Source organism: Hypanus sabinus, chromosome 8 (assembly GCF_030144855.1).
Source record: "Hypanus sabinus isolate sHypSab1 chromosome 8, sHypSab1.hap1, whole genome shotgun sequence".
Lineage (NCBI taxonomy): Eukaryota > Metazoa > Chordata > Chondrichthyes > Myliobatiformes > Dasyatidae > Hypanus > Hypanus sabinus.
In genome coordinates this window covers 116,824,167-116,840,720 of record NC_082713.1, presented here as the reverse complement: position 1 = coordinate 116,840,720, position 16,554 = coordinate 116,824,167, and the positions used below count along the sequence as shown (strand labels likewise).

At 39.9% G+C, this 16,554-nt stretch overlaps 1 protein-coding gene across 3 annotated transcripts in view; it reads right to left on the bottom strand.

Moving 5' to 3' along the window:
- cep290 (centrosomal protein 290) overlaps nucleotides 1-16,554 on the bottom strand; it is a 185,867-nt gene that overhangs the window by 110,407 nt on the left and 58,906 nt on the right. For all 3 annotated transcript variants that reach the window (XM_059977654.1, XM_059977655.1, XM_059977656.1), the window contains 6 exons: nucleotides 16,085-16,227; nucleotides 13,746-13,907; nucleotides 12,075-12,224; nucleotides 11,029-11,144; nucleotides 6,750-6,852; nucleotides 4,407-4,637 (listed from right to left, as the gene is read on the bottom strand). In XM_059977654.1, the coding sequence (XP_059833637.1) occupies nucleotides 4,407-4,637; nucleotides 6,750-6,852; nucleotides 11,029-11,144; nucleotides 12,075-12,224; nucleotides 13,746-13,907; nucleotides 16,085-16,227 (905 nt within the window). The remainder of the gene's footprint in view (nucleotides 1-4,406; nucleotides 4,638-6,749; nucleotides 6,853-11,028; nucleotides 11,145-12,074; nucleotides 12,225-13,745; nucleotides 13,908-16,084; nucleotides 16,228-16,554) is intronic.

The following is a 16,554-nucleotide window of genomic DNA, read 5'->3' as shown; positions in this document are numbered from 1 at the left end:
CAATGTTATGGGAGATTTCAACGTGCAGGCAGATTGGGAAAATCAGGTTGGAAATGGATCTCAAGAGTGAACTTGCTGAGTGTCTATGAGATGGCTTCTTAAAACAGTTTGTCACTGGGCCTACTTGGAGATTAGCTATACTGGATTGGGTGTTATGTAATGAACCTGAGCTGATTAGGGAGCTTTTGGTCAAAGAACCCTTAGCAACCAGTGATCACAATATGATTAAGTTCAACTTGAAATTTGATAGAAAGTAGTCTTACGTAGCAGTATTTCAGTGGAGTAAAGAAAAATTATAATGATATGAGAGAGGAGTTGGCCAAAGTAATTTGGAGGGAGCTGCTGACAGAGATGAGAGCACAGCAGCAATGGTGTGAGTTTCCGAGAAAAATGAGGAGGATACATGTATTCTAAAAACAAAGTAATATTTAAATGGCAAAATAGTACAACTGTGGCTGATAAGGGAAGTTAAGGCTAATGTAAAAACAAAACAGAGGGCAAACAAAGCAAAATTTAGTGGGAAGACAGAGGATTGAGAAGCTTTTAAAACCCTACAGAGAGCAACTAAAAGAATCAATTGGAGGGAAAGATGAAATATGAAAGCAAGCTAGCAAACAATATAAAAGTGGATAGTAAAAGCTTTTATATGACTGCTAGAAAATGAAGCCAGAGAAATAATAACAGGAACCAAGGAGATGGCAGATGAACTAAGTGTATCAGACTTCACTGTGGAAGACACTAGCAGTGTGCCAGATGTTGAAGGGTGTGAGGGAAGAGAAGTGAGTGCAGCTACTATTACAAGGGAGAAGGTGCTCAAAAAGCTGAAAGACCTAAGGGTACATAAATCACCCAGGCCAGATGAACTGCACCCTAGGGTTCTGAAAGAGGTAGTGGTAGAGATTGTGGAGGTATTAATAATGATCTTTCAAAACTCATTGGACTGTGGCATGGTGCTGGAGGATTGGGAAATTGCAAATGTGACTCCACTCTTTAAGAAAGGAGGCAGGTAGCAGAAAGGAAGTTATAGACTAGTTAGCCTGACCTCAGTGGTTGGAAAGATGTTAGATCAATAGTTGAGGATGAGGTTATGGAGTACTTGGTGACACAGGACAAGATAGTACAAAGTCAGCATGGCTTCCTTAAGATTAATATCTTGCTTGATGAACCTGTTGGAATTACTTTTGGGGATTACAAGGAGGATAGATAAAGGGGATGAAGTGGATTTTGTATAATTGGACTTTCAGAAGGTCTTTGACAAGGTGCCACTCATGAGGCTGCTTACCAAGTCACGAGCCCATGGTATTACAGGAATGTTACTAACGTGGTTAGAGCATTGACTGATTGGTAGGAGACAGGGAGTGGGAATAAAAGGATCCTTTTCTGGTTGGTTGCCAGTGACTAGTGGTGTTCCTGCAGGGGTCGATATTGGGACCACTTTTTTATACTATATATCAATAATTTAGATATTAAATAGATGGCCTTGTTGCCAAGTTTGCAGATGACACGAAGATTGGTGGAGGGGCATGTAGTGTTGAGGAAACAGGTAGGATGCAGAAGGACTTAGATAGATTGGGGGAATGGGCAAAAAAGTGGCAAATGAAATACAATGTTGGAAAATGCATGGTCATGCACTTTGATAGTGGAAATAAATGTGCAGATTATTTTCTAAAGTGGGAATAAATCCAAAAATCTGAGATGCAAAGGGACTTGGGAGTTTTTCTGCAGAACACCCCAAAGGTTAATTTACAGGATGAGTCAGTGGTAAGGAAAGCAAATGCAATGTTAGCATTCATTTCAAGAAATCCAGAATACAAGAACAGGGATGTGATGCTAGGGCTTTATAAGGCACCGATTTGATCTCAGCTCAAGAATTGTGAACAGTTTTGGGCTCCTTATCTAAGAGAAGATTTGCTGGCATTGGAGAGGGTTCAGAGGAGGTTCACAAGGATGATTCTGCAAATGAAATGGCTATATGAGGAACAGTTAATAGCTCTGGGTCTGTACTTGCTGGAATTTCAAAGGATGAGGGGAGATCTCATTGAAACCTTTTGAATGTTGAAAGGCCTAGACAGAGTAGATGTGGAAAGGATGCCTTCCATGGGGGGGGGGGGGGGGGTGTCTAGGACAAGAGAGCACAGCTTCAGGATAGAGGGGTGTCCATTTAAAACAGAGATGTGAAGAAATTCTTTTAGCCAGAGGGTGCTGCCTTTGTGGAATTTGTTAACACAGGCAGCTGTAGAGGCCAGGTAGTTGGAAATACTTAAGGCAAAGATTAATAGGTTCTGAATTGGACATGGCATCAAAGGTTACAGGGAGAAGGCTAGGGCATGGGCTGAGGAAAGGATCAGGCTTGATTGAATGGTGGAGCAGACTCAATAGGCCAAATGGCCTAATTCAGCTCTTATGATAATAGTCTTACACCTTCCTCCAATCTCAGGCTGTTTCTGCCCTGGGAACAGTCTGCCTGTCCATTCCATCCATACCACTTATCATCTTGTACACATCCATCAAGTCACCTTTCATTCTCTTTTTGTTCCAAGTCAATTGTCAGTTCCAATGTCATACAGGTGGATAAGGAGACTGGGTAAGGACAGCAGATTTCATTTGCTACAGGACCGAATTGGTAGGGAAAATTCAGTAGTCTTCTGCTTACTGTTATTAGAACTGGATGTGTTTTTTTTTTAAATCCAAAATTTATTCAGTTACTTGAATTTAAATGATCCAGTTAATACGGTGGGGTTCAAACTCGTGGTTGGATCAACTGTCCAGAGTTCTGGCTACTAGCTCAGTATGGGAACCACAATGCCTCCATACTCATTACGAAATATTCCAAATCATTCCAAATGTTTAAGACATGATACAGGAGATAACCTTGCTGAGTGGAGATAAAAAGATAAAATGCAATGACAGCAAATCATAAAAGGAATAATTTTTCACTGAAACCAGGACAGCTATCTGCTTTAAATTAAGTAAAATTATCCAGTGACTGGGAAATGGGGGGTGTGGGGCAACAATTACATTTTTTTAAAAATACCGTCACCTAACTGAATGATGGAGCACTTTCATCAAGCACAAACCTTTTCATGTCATACTCCTATGTTACAGAAAGATAGGTTGAACTTGCCAAGTTTTATAATAGCTGTATTTATGTGCTCATCTCACTTTGAAATAAAGAAAATTATATTTTCAAATATCACCTGATTTTTGATTAGCTCCAACTTTAAGAAAATATAAGGCATTCAACTCTGGTTTATTTCACTAGATGATGATAATGTTACACTCCAAATATATACTAATATATACAAAGATATACTAATATACGCTCAGTGGCCACTTTATTAAGTACACCTGTACACTTGCTTGTTAATATAACTATCTAATTAGACAATCATGTGGCAGCAACTCCGCATAAAAGCATGCAGACACAGTCAAGAGGTTCAGTTGTTGTTCAAACCAAACATCAGAATGGGGAAGAAGTGTCATCTAAGTGACTTTGACAGTGGAATGATTGTTGGTGCTGGACGGGGTGGTTTGATCATCTAAGGAACTGCTGATCTGGGATTTTCACGCACAATAGCTTCCAGAGTTTACTGAGAATGGAGTGAGAAACAAAAAACATTCAGTGAGTGGTTGTTTTGTGGGTGAAAATGCCTTGCTAATGAGAGAGGTCAGAGGAGAGCAGCCAGACTGGTTCAAGCTGACAGGAAGGTGACAGTAACTTAACTAACTACGCATTACAACAGTGGTGTGCAGAAAAGCATCTCAGATTGCACAATACATCAAACCTTGATGGGATGTCTGCAGCAGCAGTAGACAATGAATGTACCCTCAATGGCTACTTTATTTGGTACAGGAGGAATTCAACTCCCGCTGAATAAAGTAATTTATTCAGAGAACAATTTACCGGCATGGTTACAGACCCTTCCGGCTCAGTGAGGCTGCGCCACCCAATTACACCCATGTGATCAATTAGCCTACTAACTCACACCTTTGAGAATATGCAAACTCCTTACAAACAGTGGTGGGTATTGAATCTGGGTCATTGGTGCTATAGTATCGTTATGCCAATTGCTACGCTACCATGCTGCCCCTAAATATATATGTTCAGGTCTCACCTCTTCTTGATTAGCTTCAACTTTAAGAAAGCATAAAGCATTCAACTATGCATATCTGGTTTATTTCACAAATTGAATAGGATATTATATTCCAAATAGACGAAGTTATACTAGTATATGTAGTGTCCGGTGAGCAAACATACAAAACTACTTATTGGTGAACAGAATCTTGAGGGTATGAATGGCAGAACTGAATGTCTAAGCATGCTGCTTGTCAATTATTCATGCTGTGATTTTATGTTGAAGAAAAATGCAAGAAAATTGGTTTCATTTGACTGAATAGGTACTTGCCTTGAATCTCTGCAGGTATCCAATTCTTTCACAGATAGCTACTTCCATAGCTATCATTTCATTCTTGAGCTTGTTATTTTCTTTCCTCAGGTGCTGTTCCATTTCCAGCAGTGTCGTGTAGCGCCGAGTCAAAGAACTTTCATTCACCCGCAGAACAGTTAATTTGCTGGTAATTCCACCTATTTTCTTCTTGATTTCATCAGGATCCATCTGAAGGGTTTCCAGTAGTTGCTAATTCAAAAGGAACAGTTACAACTTGAACAATACAAATTATGTCATCCAAACAGAACCCTGACATAAAGAAAAATTGCCTAGATGCAAGATTCAAAATAGTTTATTGTCATTTGTACAGAAGTGTAAAGGAAAACAAGATGATTATTACTCCAGATCCAAAGCAGCTTAAAAAAGCACAATAAATATAAATATGCAAGATCAGCTTATATACTAATTGTATGTACATAAAGTGATGCTAGGTATAGGACACAAGGTGACTCTGACAAGAAATGATAAAGTAGTAATAAAGTAGATACTCAGGCATTCGGTGTTTCTGCCAACTTTAGGACATCGTTACATATCATACAACAGGATAGAAAGGTTACCAGGGGTTCCACATACTGGGCTCCCAGCCATTATCCTCAGGTTTGCAAATACTACACAATGTACTTTCTACACCCACACCTTGTTATAAGGGAAATATCATTAAACTGGAAAGAGTGCTTATTTAGATTCCATTAAATATGTGGTGGTAAAACATTTAACTTAGAAGGGTCATTTCTGCAGTATAAAGCCTTTAGTGTTTAGAGTCATATACAGCACTACAGTTGAGCAAATCTTTAAATAATTTCACTGCTGTGACAAGATGGCAACTCCCATCATGAATCCCAATCATTCCCTATGCCACTGTTGACCTAACCACGCCAGCTCATGTCTTCTACTATCCCATATTCCCAATTACAATTTCCTGCACAATCCACACCACCCACCTTTCCAAATGAGTTACTCGCTTACCTCAGTCTAATGCCCAGTGGCCACCCATTTTAATTCCACTTCCCATTCCCATTCCGATATGTCCATCCACAGCCTCCCCCACTGTCAGGATAAGGCTACGTTTAGGCTGGAAGAACACCACCTTATATTTTAGTTGGGTAGCCTCCAACCTGATGGCATGAACATTGATTTCTCAAACTTCCAGTAATGCCTCCAACACCCCAACCCCCATCACTATTTCCCATCCCCTTTCCCTCTCTCATGTTATCTCCTTGCCCACCCATCAACTCCCTCTGGTGCGCTTCCCCTGCCACTTCCTTCCATGGTCTTCTGTCTCTTTCACCAATCAACTTCCTAACTCTTTGCTTCATCCCTCCCTCTCCAAGTTTCACCTATCACTTGGCATTTCTCTCTTCCCTCCATCCAGCTTTCAAATCTATTCCTTAGCTTTTTCACTCCAGTTCTGCCGAAGGGTTTCATCCCAAAACGTCAACTGTACTTCTTTCCATAGATGCTGCCTGGCCTTCCCAGTTTCTCCAGTATTGTGTGTGTTGCCCAGAAATTAAAACCCTTGTTTTGGTACCCACCTTTCCAATAACCCTACTTAATCCCACCCCCCACCCCCAGCTATCAATCCACTTCCGCTTTGCCTCTCTCAGCCTGTGACTTCTTCCTTGTACCTCACCAGCCCATCAAGTTCAGGGTAAAGGCAACACCTTTGATCAGGCAATATTTTACACAATGGAGGTCCTTTAACAAATGTTGCGTCACACAATGACACATTAACTAGACTTTATTGGAGCCACTGACATTCAGGGCCTGCGTACAACCCTCTGCAGCCCCTTATAATCTTGTGCACTGGAGCCTCCATACCAAGCTGTGATGCAACTAATCATAAGGCTCTCCACCGTACATCTATAGAAATTTGCAACTGTCTTTAATGACATGTCAAATCTAAGGTTTCTCACTATGGTTTGTGTGGAAAAATGTCTGCTGATGTAATTCAAATGCCCAGCACTAAACTTAAGTTGATGCCTTGTTGTTTAGAGTCTCCCACAACAGTCTACACCAACTAAAAAGAGAATTATCATTCTCTCTATATTCCCCATCAAACTCTTCAATCATTTTAAACACCTTCAATGTCCCACCGCACACCTCTCCACAGTCGAGGGAATGTGATCCAGGTTTTATTTAAACCTTTTATGACCAGGCTCAGTATGCAAAACAGAATTGTGACCTGGGCTGTGTACAAAGACATAATTACTTCTCTTTATATTAAAAACTCTCTAGAGACCAACATTTCATTATCCTTTTGATTAATTGTACATGGCTTTCAGTGGCTTAAGTAACACTTACATCATACTCTTCAATTTTTACACGACCTTGTTCCTTTAAATCCTCAAGCTTTTTCTTTTCCTCTTCAATTCTCTCCATGTCTTTCTGCCAGGATTCTCTTTCACTGTATATAAAAATAGTAATCATTATTTCAGAACATTTTTATATTGATGGATGAACTTTATAGCACTTTTGGTTCCTGAATAGCAAATACTGCCTGCTACATTCTTTTCCTAAGCCTTCATAATTCATTTGGTTTCAAATTTCCAGAATTTCTCAATAGTTGTCATTCTTCGGAGGGTCATCTCACTGGGTTCCAGTACAGGAATCCAGATTAGCTTCCCAGGACGTGACTCCTGGAGCCATGGTGAGAGACTAGATAAATAATGATTAACAAATAAGACAAAGAGCGGGTAGCTACATCTGGGGGACTGGGAAAGAAAGTAACGATGTTTGGTTGAGACCCTGAATTAGAATCACGATTATTATTATTCTTAAAGCACAAAAGATTCTGCAGATGCTGGAAATCTATGATGAAAACTCTCTGCCCAAAATGTCATCTCTTTATTCCTCTCCATAGATTCTTTCTGACTTGCTGAGTTCCTCCAGCATTTTGTGTATATTATTAGTGTCTTATATGATAAGAAATTCATCGTTTTGAACTGCAGTACAGTGCAAAGGCACAAACATAGAACATTGAAGAGTTCAGCACAGGATAGACCATGCAGCCCACAATGTTGTGCCAAACCAGGTAAAAAACAATTCAAAAACACCCAAACACTAATTCCCCCCACCACTTACAGTGGTGCTAGAAAGCTTGTGAACCTTTAGAATTTTATCTATTCTGCATAAATATGACCTAAAATGTGATCAGATCTTCATGCAAGTCCTAAAACTAGACAAAGAGAACCCAATTAAATAAGTAACACAAAAAACATTATATTTGTTCATTTATTGAGGAAAAAATGATCCAATATTACATGTATTTGTTGGAAAAAGTATGTTCATTTAAAGGACACATTAGAGTCAGGCATTTCAACCAATGGGATGACAATCAGTTGTGAGTGTGGGAGACCTATCAGAGTCTGATCTTCACTACACAGTTTTCTGGAAGTGTGCCATGCCCCATTCAAAGGAGATTTCTGAGGACCTCAGAAAAAAATTTGTTTATGCTCACCAGGTGTGGAAAAGGGTACAAAACAATTTCTAAAGAGTTTGGGATCCAGCAATCCATAGTCAAGCAGGTGGTGTACAAATGGAGGAAATTCAACACTATTGTTACTCTGCCCAGTAGTGGTTGACAAACAAAAATCACAACGTGTAAGGTGTGTAATATTTCAGAAGGTCACAAAAAAAACCCAGAGTAATATCTAAGGACCTGCAGGCATCTCTTGCATTGGCTAAAGTCAATGTTCATGAGTCTACCATCAGGCAAACACTGAACAGCAATAGAGTGCATGGCAGGATTGCAAGGAGAAAGCCACTACTCTCCAAGAAGAACACTGCTGCCTGTCTGAAGTTTGCTAAAGGCCACATGGATAAGCCAGAAGGCTACTGGAAGAATGTTCTGTGGATGGATGAGTCCAGAATAGAACTTTTTGGCTTAAATGAGAAGCGTTATGTTTGGCAAAAAGCAAACACTGCATTCCAGCACAGGAATCTTATCCCATCTGTGAAAAATGGTAATGGCAGTGTCACGGTTTGAACTTGCTTTGCTGCCTTGGGACCAGGACAGTTTGTCATCATTGATGGAACTGTGAATTCTGAATTGTACCACTGAATTCTACAGAAAAATGTCAGGGTTCCATCTGTGAACTGACGCTCAAAATAAAGTGGGTTATACAGCAAGACAATGACCCTAAACACACAAGTCAGCTTAGCAAAGAATGGTTAAAGCAAAAGAAATTTCATGTTTTGGAATGGCCGAGTCAAAATCCTGACCTTAATCCAATAGAAATGTTGTGGAAGGACCTGTGGCAAGCAGTTCATGCAAGGGAGATCACCAACATCCCAGAGTTGAGGCGGTTTTGCAAGGAGGAATGCCCTAAAATTCCTCCAAGCTGATGTACAGGACTGATCAACAGTTACCTGAAATGTTTGGTTGAAGTTATTGCTGTAAAAGGTGATCACGCCAGTTACTGAAAGCAAAGGTTCACATACCTCTTCCAACAAGTACATGTAATATTGGATCATTTTTCTCAATAAATGAATGAACAAGTATAACATTATTTGTGTTATTTATTTAATTGGGTTCTCTTTATATAGTTTTAGGACGTGTGAAGATCTGATCACATTTTAGGCCATATTTATGTAGGAACAGAGAACATTCTAAAGGGTTCACAAACTTTGGAGCACCACTGTAACAAGGTCCATATCCCTTCATCTTCCTTACGTCCATGTGCCTATCCAAACATCTCTTAAAAGCCTCTAATCTATTTGCCTCTACCACCATACCAGGCATCTATGACTCTGAGTAAAAAGAACTTAACCCTCACATCCTCTTTGAACCCAACCCCTCTCACCCTCAATGCATGCCCTCAGGGTATTAGACATTTCAACCCTGGGAAACAGATACTCATGCTCTACTCTATTTATGCTTCTCATTACCTTATAAACTTCTAAAAGATCTCCCCTCAGCTTCTGCCACTCTCGAAAAAAATAAACCCAAGTTTACCCAGTCTCTCGTGATAGCATGTGCCCCTCTAAACCAGGCAACATCCTGGTAAGCCTCTTCTGCACCTTCTCCACAGCCTCAACATCCTTCCTAGAGTGGGGCAACCAGAACTGTATGCAATACTCCAGATCTGGCCTAAGCAGAGTTTTAAAAAGTTGCCACGTAACCTCTTGACTTTTGAACTCAATGCCTTGACTAATAAAAGCAAGCATTCCATCAGCCTTCTTAACCACCTTATCAACTTGTGTAGCCACAAGATCCCTCTGCTCAGCAACACTGTTAAGGATCTTTCCTTTAACAGTGTACTGTCTCCTTGCATTTTCCCTACCAAGGAGCAACACCTCACTTATCAGGGCTAAACTCCACCTGCCATTTCTCTGTTCGTATCTGCAACTGCTCTCTATCTCACTGTACTCTTTGTCAATCTTCTGCACTCTTCACAACTCCACCAATCTTGGTATCATCCTCAAAATTACTAACCCACCTATCTACATTTTCATCCAGGTTATTAATATACATCACAAACAGCAGGAGATCCCAGCACAGATCACTGTGGAATACCACTAATTACAGACCTCCAGCTGGAACACATCCCTTCAACCACTACCCTCTGTCTTCCATGCGCAGGCCAGTTCTGAATCCAGACGGCCAATTTGCCGCAGACCCCATGCACCTTAATCTTCTGGATTAGCATCCCATGAGGGACTATAAATTACAAAATAAATAAATAGTGCAATATACAAATATTGAGGTCAAGTTTATAGGTACATCAAGATTTGACGTCAGAGGGGAGAAGCTGTTCTGAATTGTTGATTCTCTCTGTACCTTCTCCCTGATTGTAGAAATGAGAAGAGGGCATGGCCTGATGAAGGTCCTTTGTGATGAATGTCGCCTTCTTGAAGAACACCCTCTTGTAATGTCCTCAATAGTGGGAAAGTTTGTGCCCCTGATGGAGCTGGCCGAGTCTACAGCCTTCTGCATCCTTTTGTGATCATGAGTACTGGAGCTTCCGTACTAGGCTGTGATGCAACAGTCAGCATCCTCTCCACTGTACATCTACAGAAACTTGCAAAGAGCCTTTGGTGACATACCAGATCTCCTCAAGCTCCTAAATAAAACAGTCACTTCTTTGTGATTGAATTGCTGTGTTGGGTCCAGAACAGATCTTGCAAGATGTTGCAATGTCAAGTAATGTGTTTCTAGCAATCAGGAATAACTGCAGGGAAGTGCACTTTTGTCAGTGTGATCACCCACCATGCAGAGGTATCAACCACAGAACAAGATACCATTTCCCTTTCCACCAATGCTGCTTGATCTGCCAAGCTCCCCAAGCAGATAGTTTATTGCTCCAGATTCCAGAATTTGCAGTCTCCCAATGATAAAAGACATAAAGGACAATGCCAAGAGTAACAATCACCCTTGTTATCTTTAATAAGTCAATGAATAGAAATTTAAATAGAACAGTAGAACAACATATTTTATCATAATTTTATAATAAAAACCCTCATTTCCAATCTAGCATTATACTTGTGTTCTGAGAACTAGGTCTTAAATAAAATAATAAAACATTCAAACATTTTTGTATTGAAAGTCCATTCTGTGATTATGCATATTCTATTTTAATACCTTTGATATTCTTTGTACAGCAGACCCTGCTGATGACGAATTACTGCAAACTTGCGTTTGTGATCTTCAGCTGCTCCTCGCAGTTTCTTTTCTTCTTCCTCTTTATTGGAAATTTCCTAAGCCATGAGGAAACACCAATGTTCTGAGAACAGTTTTGTATGTAAAATAATTATGTAAATAATATTTTCTAATGATTTTATTATGAAGTGACATGGGAGAGGGCAGATCCTGTTTACATCTGCACTGAGACTATCAATGGAAATCATTTGGTCTGCACTGAGACTATCAATGGAAATCATTGGGCACTGTTCCCATTTAATACCTCTAGGGAACTACAAAAGGAGAAAGGATGATGGACCAGTTATCAATCTACTTGTCAGCTACAGCAGCATGGTAGGAGGTTAGTAACCAAATGTTACTCTTGATAGCTTTTAATCTTTGAAACTTAATTAGGTTTTTTGTTAGAGATTAGCTTTAATTGTCACACATACATCAAACTCATACGCTATGTATAAATTTGCCAAAGATTCAACTATTGTTGGGAAAATTTCAGATGGTGATGAGGTGGTGTACAAGAGTGTGATAGATCAACTGGTTGAGTGGTGTCATAACAACAACGGTGCACTCAACATCAGTAACATCAAGGAATCAGTGGAAGGGGTGAGAAGTTTCAAATTCCTGAGTATGAAAATCTCTTAAGATTAATTCTGGGGCCCCAACATATTGATACAATTACAATAATGGCACACCAGTGGCTATACTTCATCAGGAGTTTAAGGAAACTTGGTATGCTACCAAAGGCACTCGCAGATTTCTACAGATGTCCCGTGGAGAGCATTCTAACTGATTGCATCACTGTCTGGTATGTAGGGGCGACTGCACAGGATCAGAAGAAGCTGAAGAAAGTTGGGACCTCAGCCAGCTTCATTCATGCAGATTTTTGATGTTCATTATTATATTAACTGTTGATAAATATTATGTTCATGATCTCACATTATAAAATGGTATAACCTTACTATTAGGTTTGGCAGGCAAAATCTGCATACCTGTAGAAGTTGTACCAAATATTCATTAAGAACATTAATGATATCAGTACTTGACGATGCCATTCCATCTGGTAAAGCGAGAGGTTGGAACTGAACACTGCATCCACCTGACTGACGCAACAGTGTTAGATCATTTTCCAGTTGTGCAACCTGAAAAAAAAACAAATACCCTCTCAGTAGGAGTTCTTCATAAAACTCATTTTGTGTGTTGCCAGCAATCAAAATTTATTAGCCTTGAGAAATGGAGGTGGGCTTAAAAATCTCTTGGAGTGTGATAAAGCTGAGTCAGATGTTGGGTACATGCAACACGGGATACAGCCCACTTTGTCTATGCAAACCATAATGCCATTTCCAACTTGTCCCATCCGCACGCACGTAGCCCATATCCTTCAAGCTCCTGCCAGGTTAAAGCATTGAGGCCCGAGAGTGGAAAACAAACTGGTGTTCAGTTCCACTACCTCATGACTGCCAAGATCCACCACCTGAGCCTGCCCTGTCTTCCTGTGCTTGACCCATCATTCTCTCTTCTCACGACTACCATTTGCACTGGGTCCCACGACACGGTTCAGGAACAGTTGTTGCCCTGCAAGAATCAGGCTCCTGGACTGGCATGAATGGCTTTACTCGCCTCACCATTGAACTGACTCACAGCCTGGAAGCTCACTTTCAGGGACCCTGCCCTGTATCGTTGTAACACATGGATTCACAGATTCTATGGTATTTCTTAATCTTTCTATGGGTGCCTACATGAAAATGAATCTTAAAGTTGTATATGGTATACATATTTTGTTAATAAATTTACTTTGAACTTTGTTCATGTGCCTATTTAAATGCTTTACAAATGTTTCCATTGTATCTGATTCCAGCACCTCCCTGGCAGAGCATTTCAGGCACCTTCCATTCTCTGTACAAAAATAAAGCACCCCTCACAAATCTCCTTTAAACTTTTCTCCTCTCACCTTAAACTCACACCTTCTATATTTGCCCTTACCACACTGGGAAAAAGACTACAATATATGCTCTAGGGAGCCCTTAGATTTTGATTCACTGACATTAGTAGAATAGGTAATGTTTATCTGAGTCAACATGATGTGTTCCTCATCGAGTGGGACTTGGCGGTGAAGGCTTTTTTAGTCCCTTCAGGTTCAGAAAACATAAATTGGTGGATTGGTTCATTTTTTTCACATACACTGAGATACATTGAAAAACTTGTCTTTTATCCATTCATATAGATCAATTCATTACAACAGTGCATTGAGGTAGAACAAAGTAAAACAGTAACAGAATGCAGAATGAAGTGTTACAGAGAACATGCAGTGCAGGTGGACAATAAGGAGCAAGATCAATTAATTATCACAGAGGATCTTCAAAGGCAAAGAAAATGTATTACCAAAGAACATACTATATATGTTACCAAGCAGGCATCTACAAAAAAAGCTATCTTCATCTGAGTGTGCATGACAGCAGCACTGTGAAAGCCATCTCATGCTGCACTGATTGCCGTGTCCACAATATTCTCAATTGGAAAATTTAGACAATTACTATGACACTTATGGCTTGACATTCACTGAAGCCCTTGGTATAATCAGCCTTTGGAATTACAATTGCCTGATCCTATTTGGAAATGCAGAGCAGTAAAACAATGCTAACACTGACTTGGGGTGTACGAACCCTTTCATTGGCTTTTGACAGCTGACTGCCAGCTATGCCAGCCTCCTTACGAATCTCTCTAAGTTCCTGTCGAAGCTCTTCATTTCTCCCAGTCAGCTGATCCACCTGAGCTTTCAGGTGCACATTGCTGTCGTGCTTCCCTGTGTTCTTTGCCTCAATTGCCTGAAACAAAATTTGGAACAGCTCGATTAGAACTTCAATATGTATTAAAGCAGGATACCAAGACAAAGAGTCACCACAATATATATTCAACGAAAAAAGTTATGTCATGATGGTTGGACTCACCCAACTTAGTGATATTATGTAAATAGCTGAAATGCTAGCATTGACCTTTGTGGAAGCCCATTAGTACAGACTGCCAAGCTGAAAAATGATCCATTTATTTCAAGAGTAGCACCAAAGAACTGGAGGAAATCAGTGCATCTAGCAGTACGTATGAAGGGAAATGGACAGTTAGCATTTTGGGTCAAGACCTACATTGGTGTTGGCAGGTAGGGCCTTAACTCAAAGTGTCAACTGTTCATTTCTCTCCATAGATGTTGTCTGACCACAGAGTTCCTCCAGTGCTTTGTGTACTGATCCAGATTTCCAGCATCTGCAGTCTCTTGTGTCTCCATGTATTCCTACTTTGTATTAGTATTGGTTTATTATTGTCATACGTACCAAGATAGAGTGAAAAGCCTGTCCTGCCTAACAGGCCCTACTGGCCCAATGAGCCATGTCATCCAGCAACCTGTCTATTAAACCCTAGCCTAATCACAGGACAATTTACAATGACCAATTAACATACTACCTGGTATGTCTTTGGACAGTGACTTTGTACCCAGAGGAAACACATGTGGTCACAGGAAGAACATACAAGCTCCTTAGAGACTGCGCTGTTCATACAGATCAGATCATTATACAGCGTAGGTATTGAGGCAGAAAAGGTAAATCATAACAATGCAGAATAAAGTGCAAAAGCTACAGAGAAAGTGCAGTGCAGGTAAATGATAAAGTGTAAGATCATTATGAGGTAGATTATGAATTCAAGAGTTCATCTTATTGTACAAGATGTGCATTCAAGCGTCTAATAAACAGGATATAATGTTTTCTATTGTCTAATGAATAACCTCACTGTACTAATATTTAACCCTATTTTGTGTAACATACAATGTAGTATACTATCAAATGCTTTTATAAAAATTCACAAACACAAGGAAATCTGCAGATGTTGGAAATTCAAGCAACACACACAAAATGCTGGTGGAACGCAGCAGGCCAGCAGATCTATAGGAAAAAGTACAATCGATGTTTCGCGCCGAGACCCTTCATCCTGACCTATAGATGCTGCCTGGCCTGCTGCGTTCCACCAGCATTTTGGGTCTGTTGCTTAAAAATTCATATATGTTATACTCACTGGTTAGTCCTGTTTTACCCTTCATATTCAAAATCTCAGCTTTGTCAATCACAGTAGACATTTATAAAAGCATGCTAAGTTTGCAAATTATATGATGCTCTGTTACCACTTGGTTAATAGATTCTAGTATTTTATTTTGTGATAACCAGCTTTGATGCGACCAGTCTTTGGTTCCTCATTCTGTTTTAGTTTTCTTGACTGTGTCACATTTTCTAGTATTCTCATCCATTCCTGAAATTCCCAAAGACCAGTTTTAAGATGCCATGTCTTGCTTCGAGGAGAGTGCAATGTTGGTGGAGTAAACGTTAACAGAGTGGTTAGCCTAATGCTATTACAGTGCCAGTGACCTGGGTTCAATTTCAAGTGCAATATGTGAGGAATTTGTATGTTAGCCCCATGACTGCATGGATTTCCTCCCACATTCCAAAGAAAAATAAGTTTGCATTAGTAGGTTAATTGGTCACATAGGTGTAATTAGGCAGCAAGGGCTCATGGGCCAGAAGGGCCAGCTACTGTGCTGTATCTCTAAATAAAATAATAACTGAGTAAATCTGAAAGTAGAGTAGAGCTAAAGTACATGTATCTGATTCAAATTCAAAGTATGATTAGGCTTTCAGGTTGATAGCTCAGATAAATAATTAGATTGGAGAATAATTCTGCATGATACAAATAGGTAGTGGGGAGTGGGAAGAGGAAGGGAAAGAATGTAAGCAAGAAAATGAATGAGATTGAGAACAATTTAACAATTGATGGAGAAGAGTGAAAGGAAGGTAAATGAAAGGCAAGATATGCATTTCTGTGTAACAGACGATCCATTTCTTGGCTCTCAAGAATTTGCATCGATAATCATCTCATGTGTCAATGCACAATGTGAAACAAACATTTTTCAACGTCTCAGTGACCATTGAGAGTATAACCCGAGAAAAATGATACTACTTACAGCAACTAGTCGTTCCAAACTTTCCATTCTCAGGATTTCATGTCCTCCCTTTGAAATGGATTCCTCTTGTGTATCCTTCACAGCTTGCAAAATTTCTTTCATACCATGCTCAAATTTTTTATTTTCTTCTCTCAATTCATTTACTGTAACCAACATTACTCAGATTAGTAAAGGACCAGTAGTTTCCTACCAGATTTTGTTGGCATCACTAAACTATACTGATACATGGAATATTACACAGAAAATAATTAGACCACAGACACAGCAGCAGAATTAGGCCATACAGCCCAGAGTTTGCTCTACCATTCCATCATGACTGATTTGTTACCCCTCTCAAATCATTTCTGCTGCCTCTTCCCCTTACATTGACACCCTTACTAACCAAAAACTTATCAACCTCCGCTTTTAATATACCCAATGACATGGCCTCAAATTAATTCCACAGATTCACCATGCTCTGACTAAAGAAA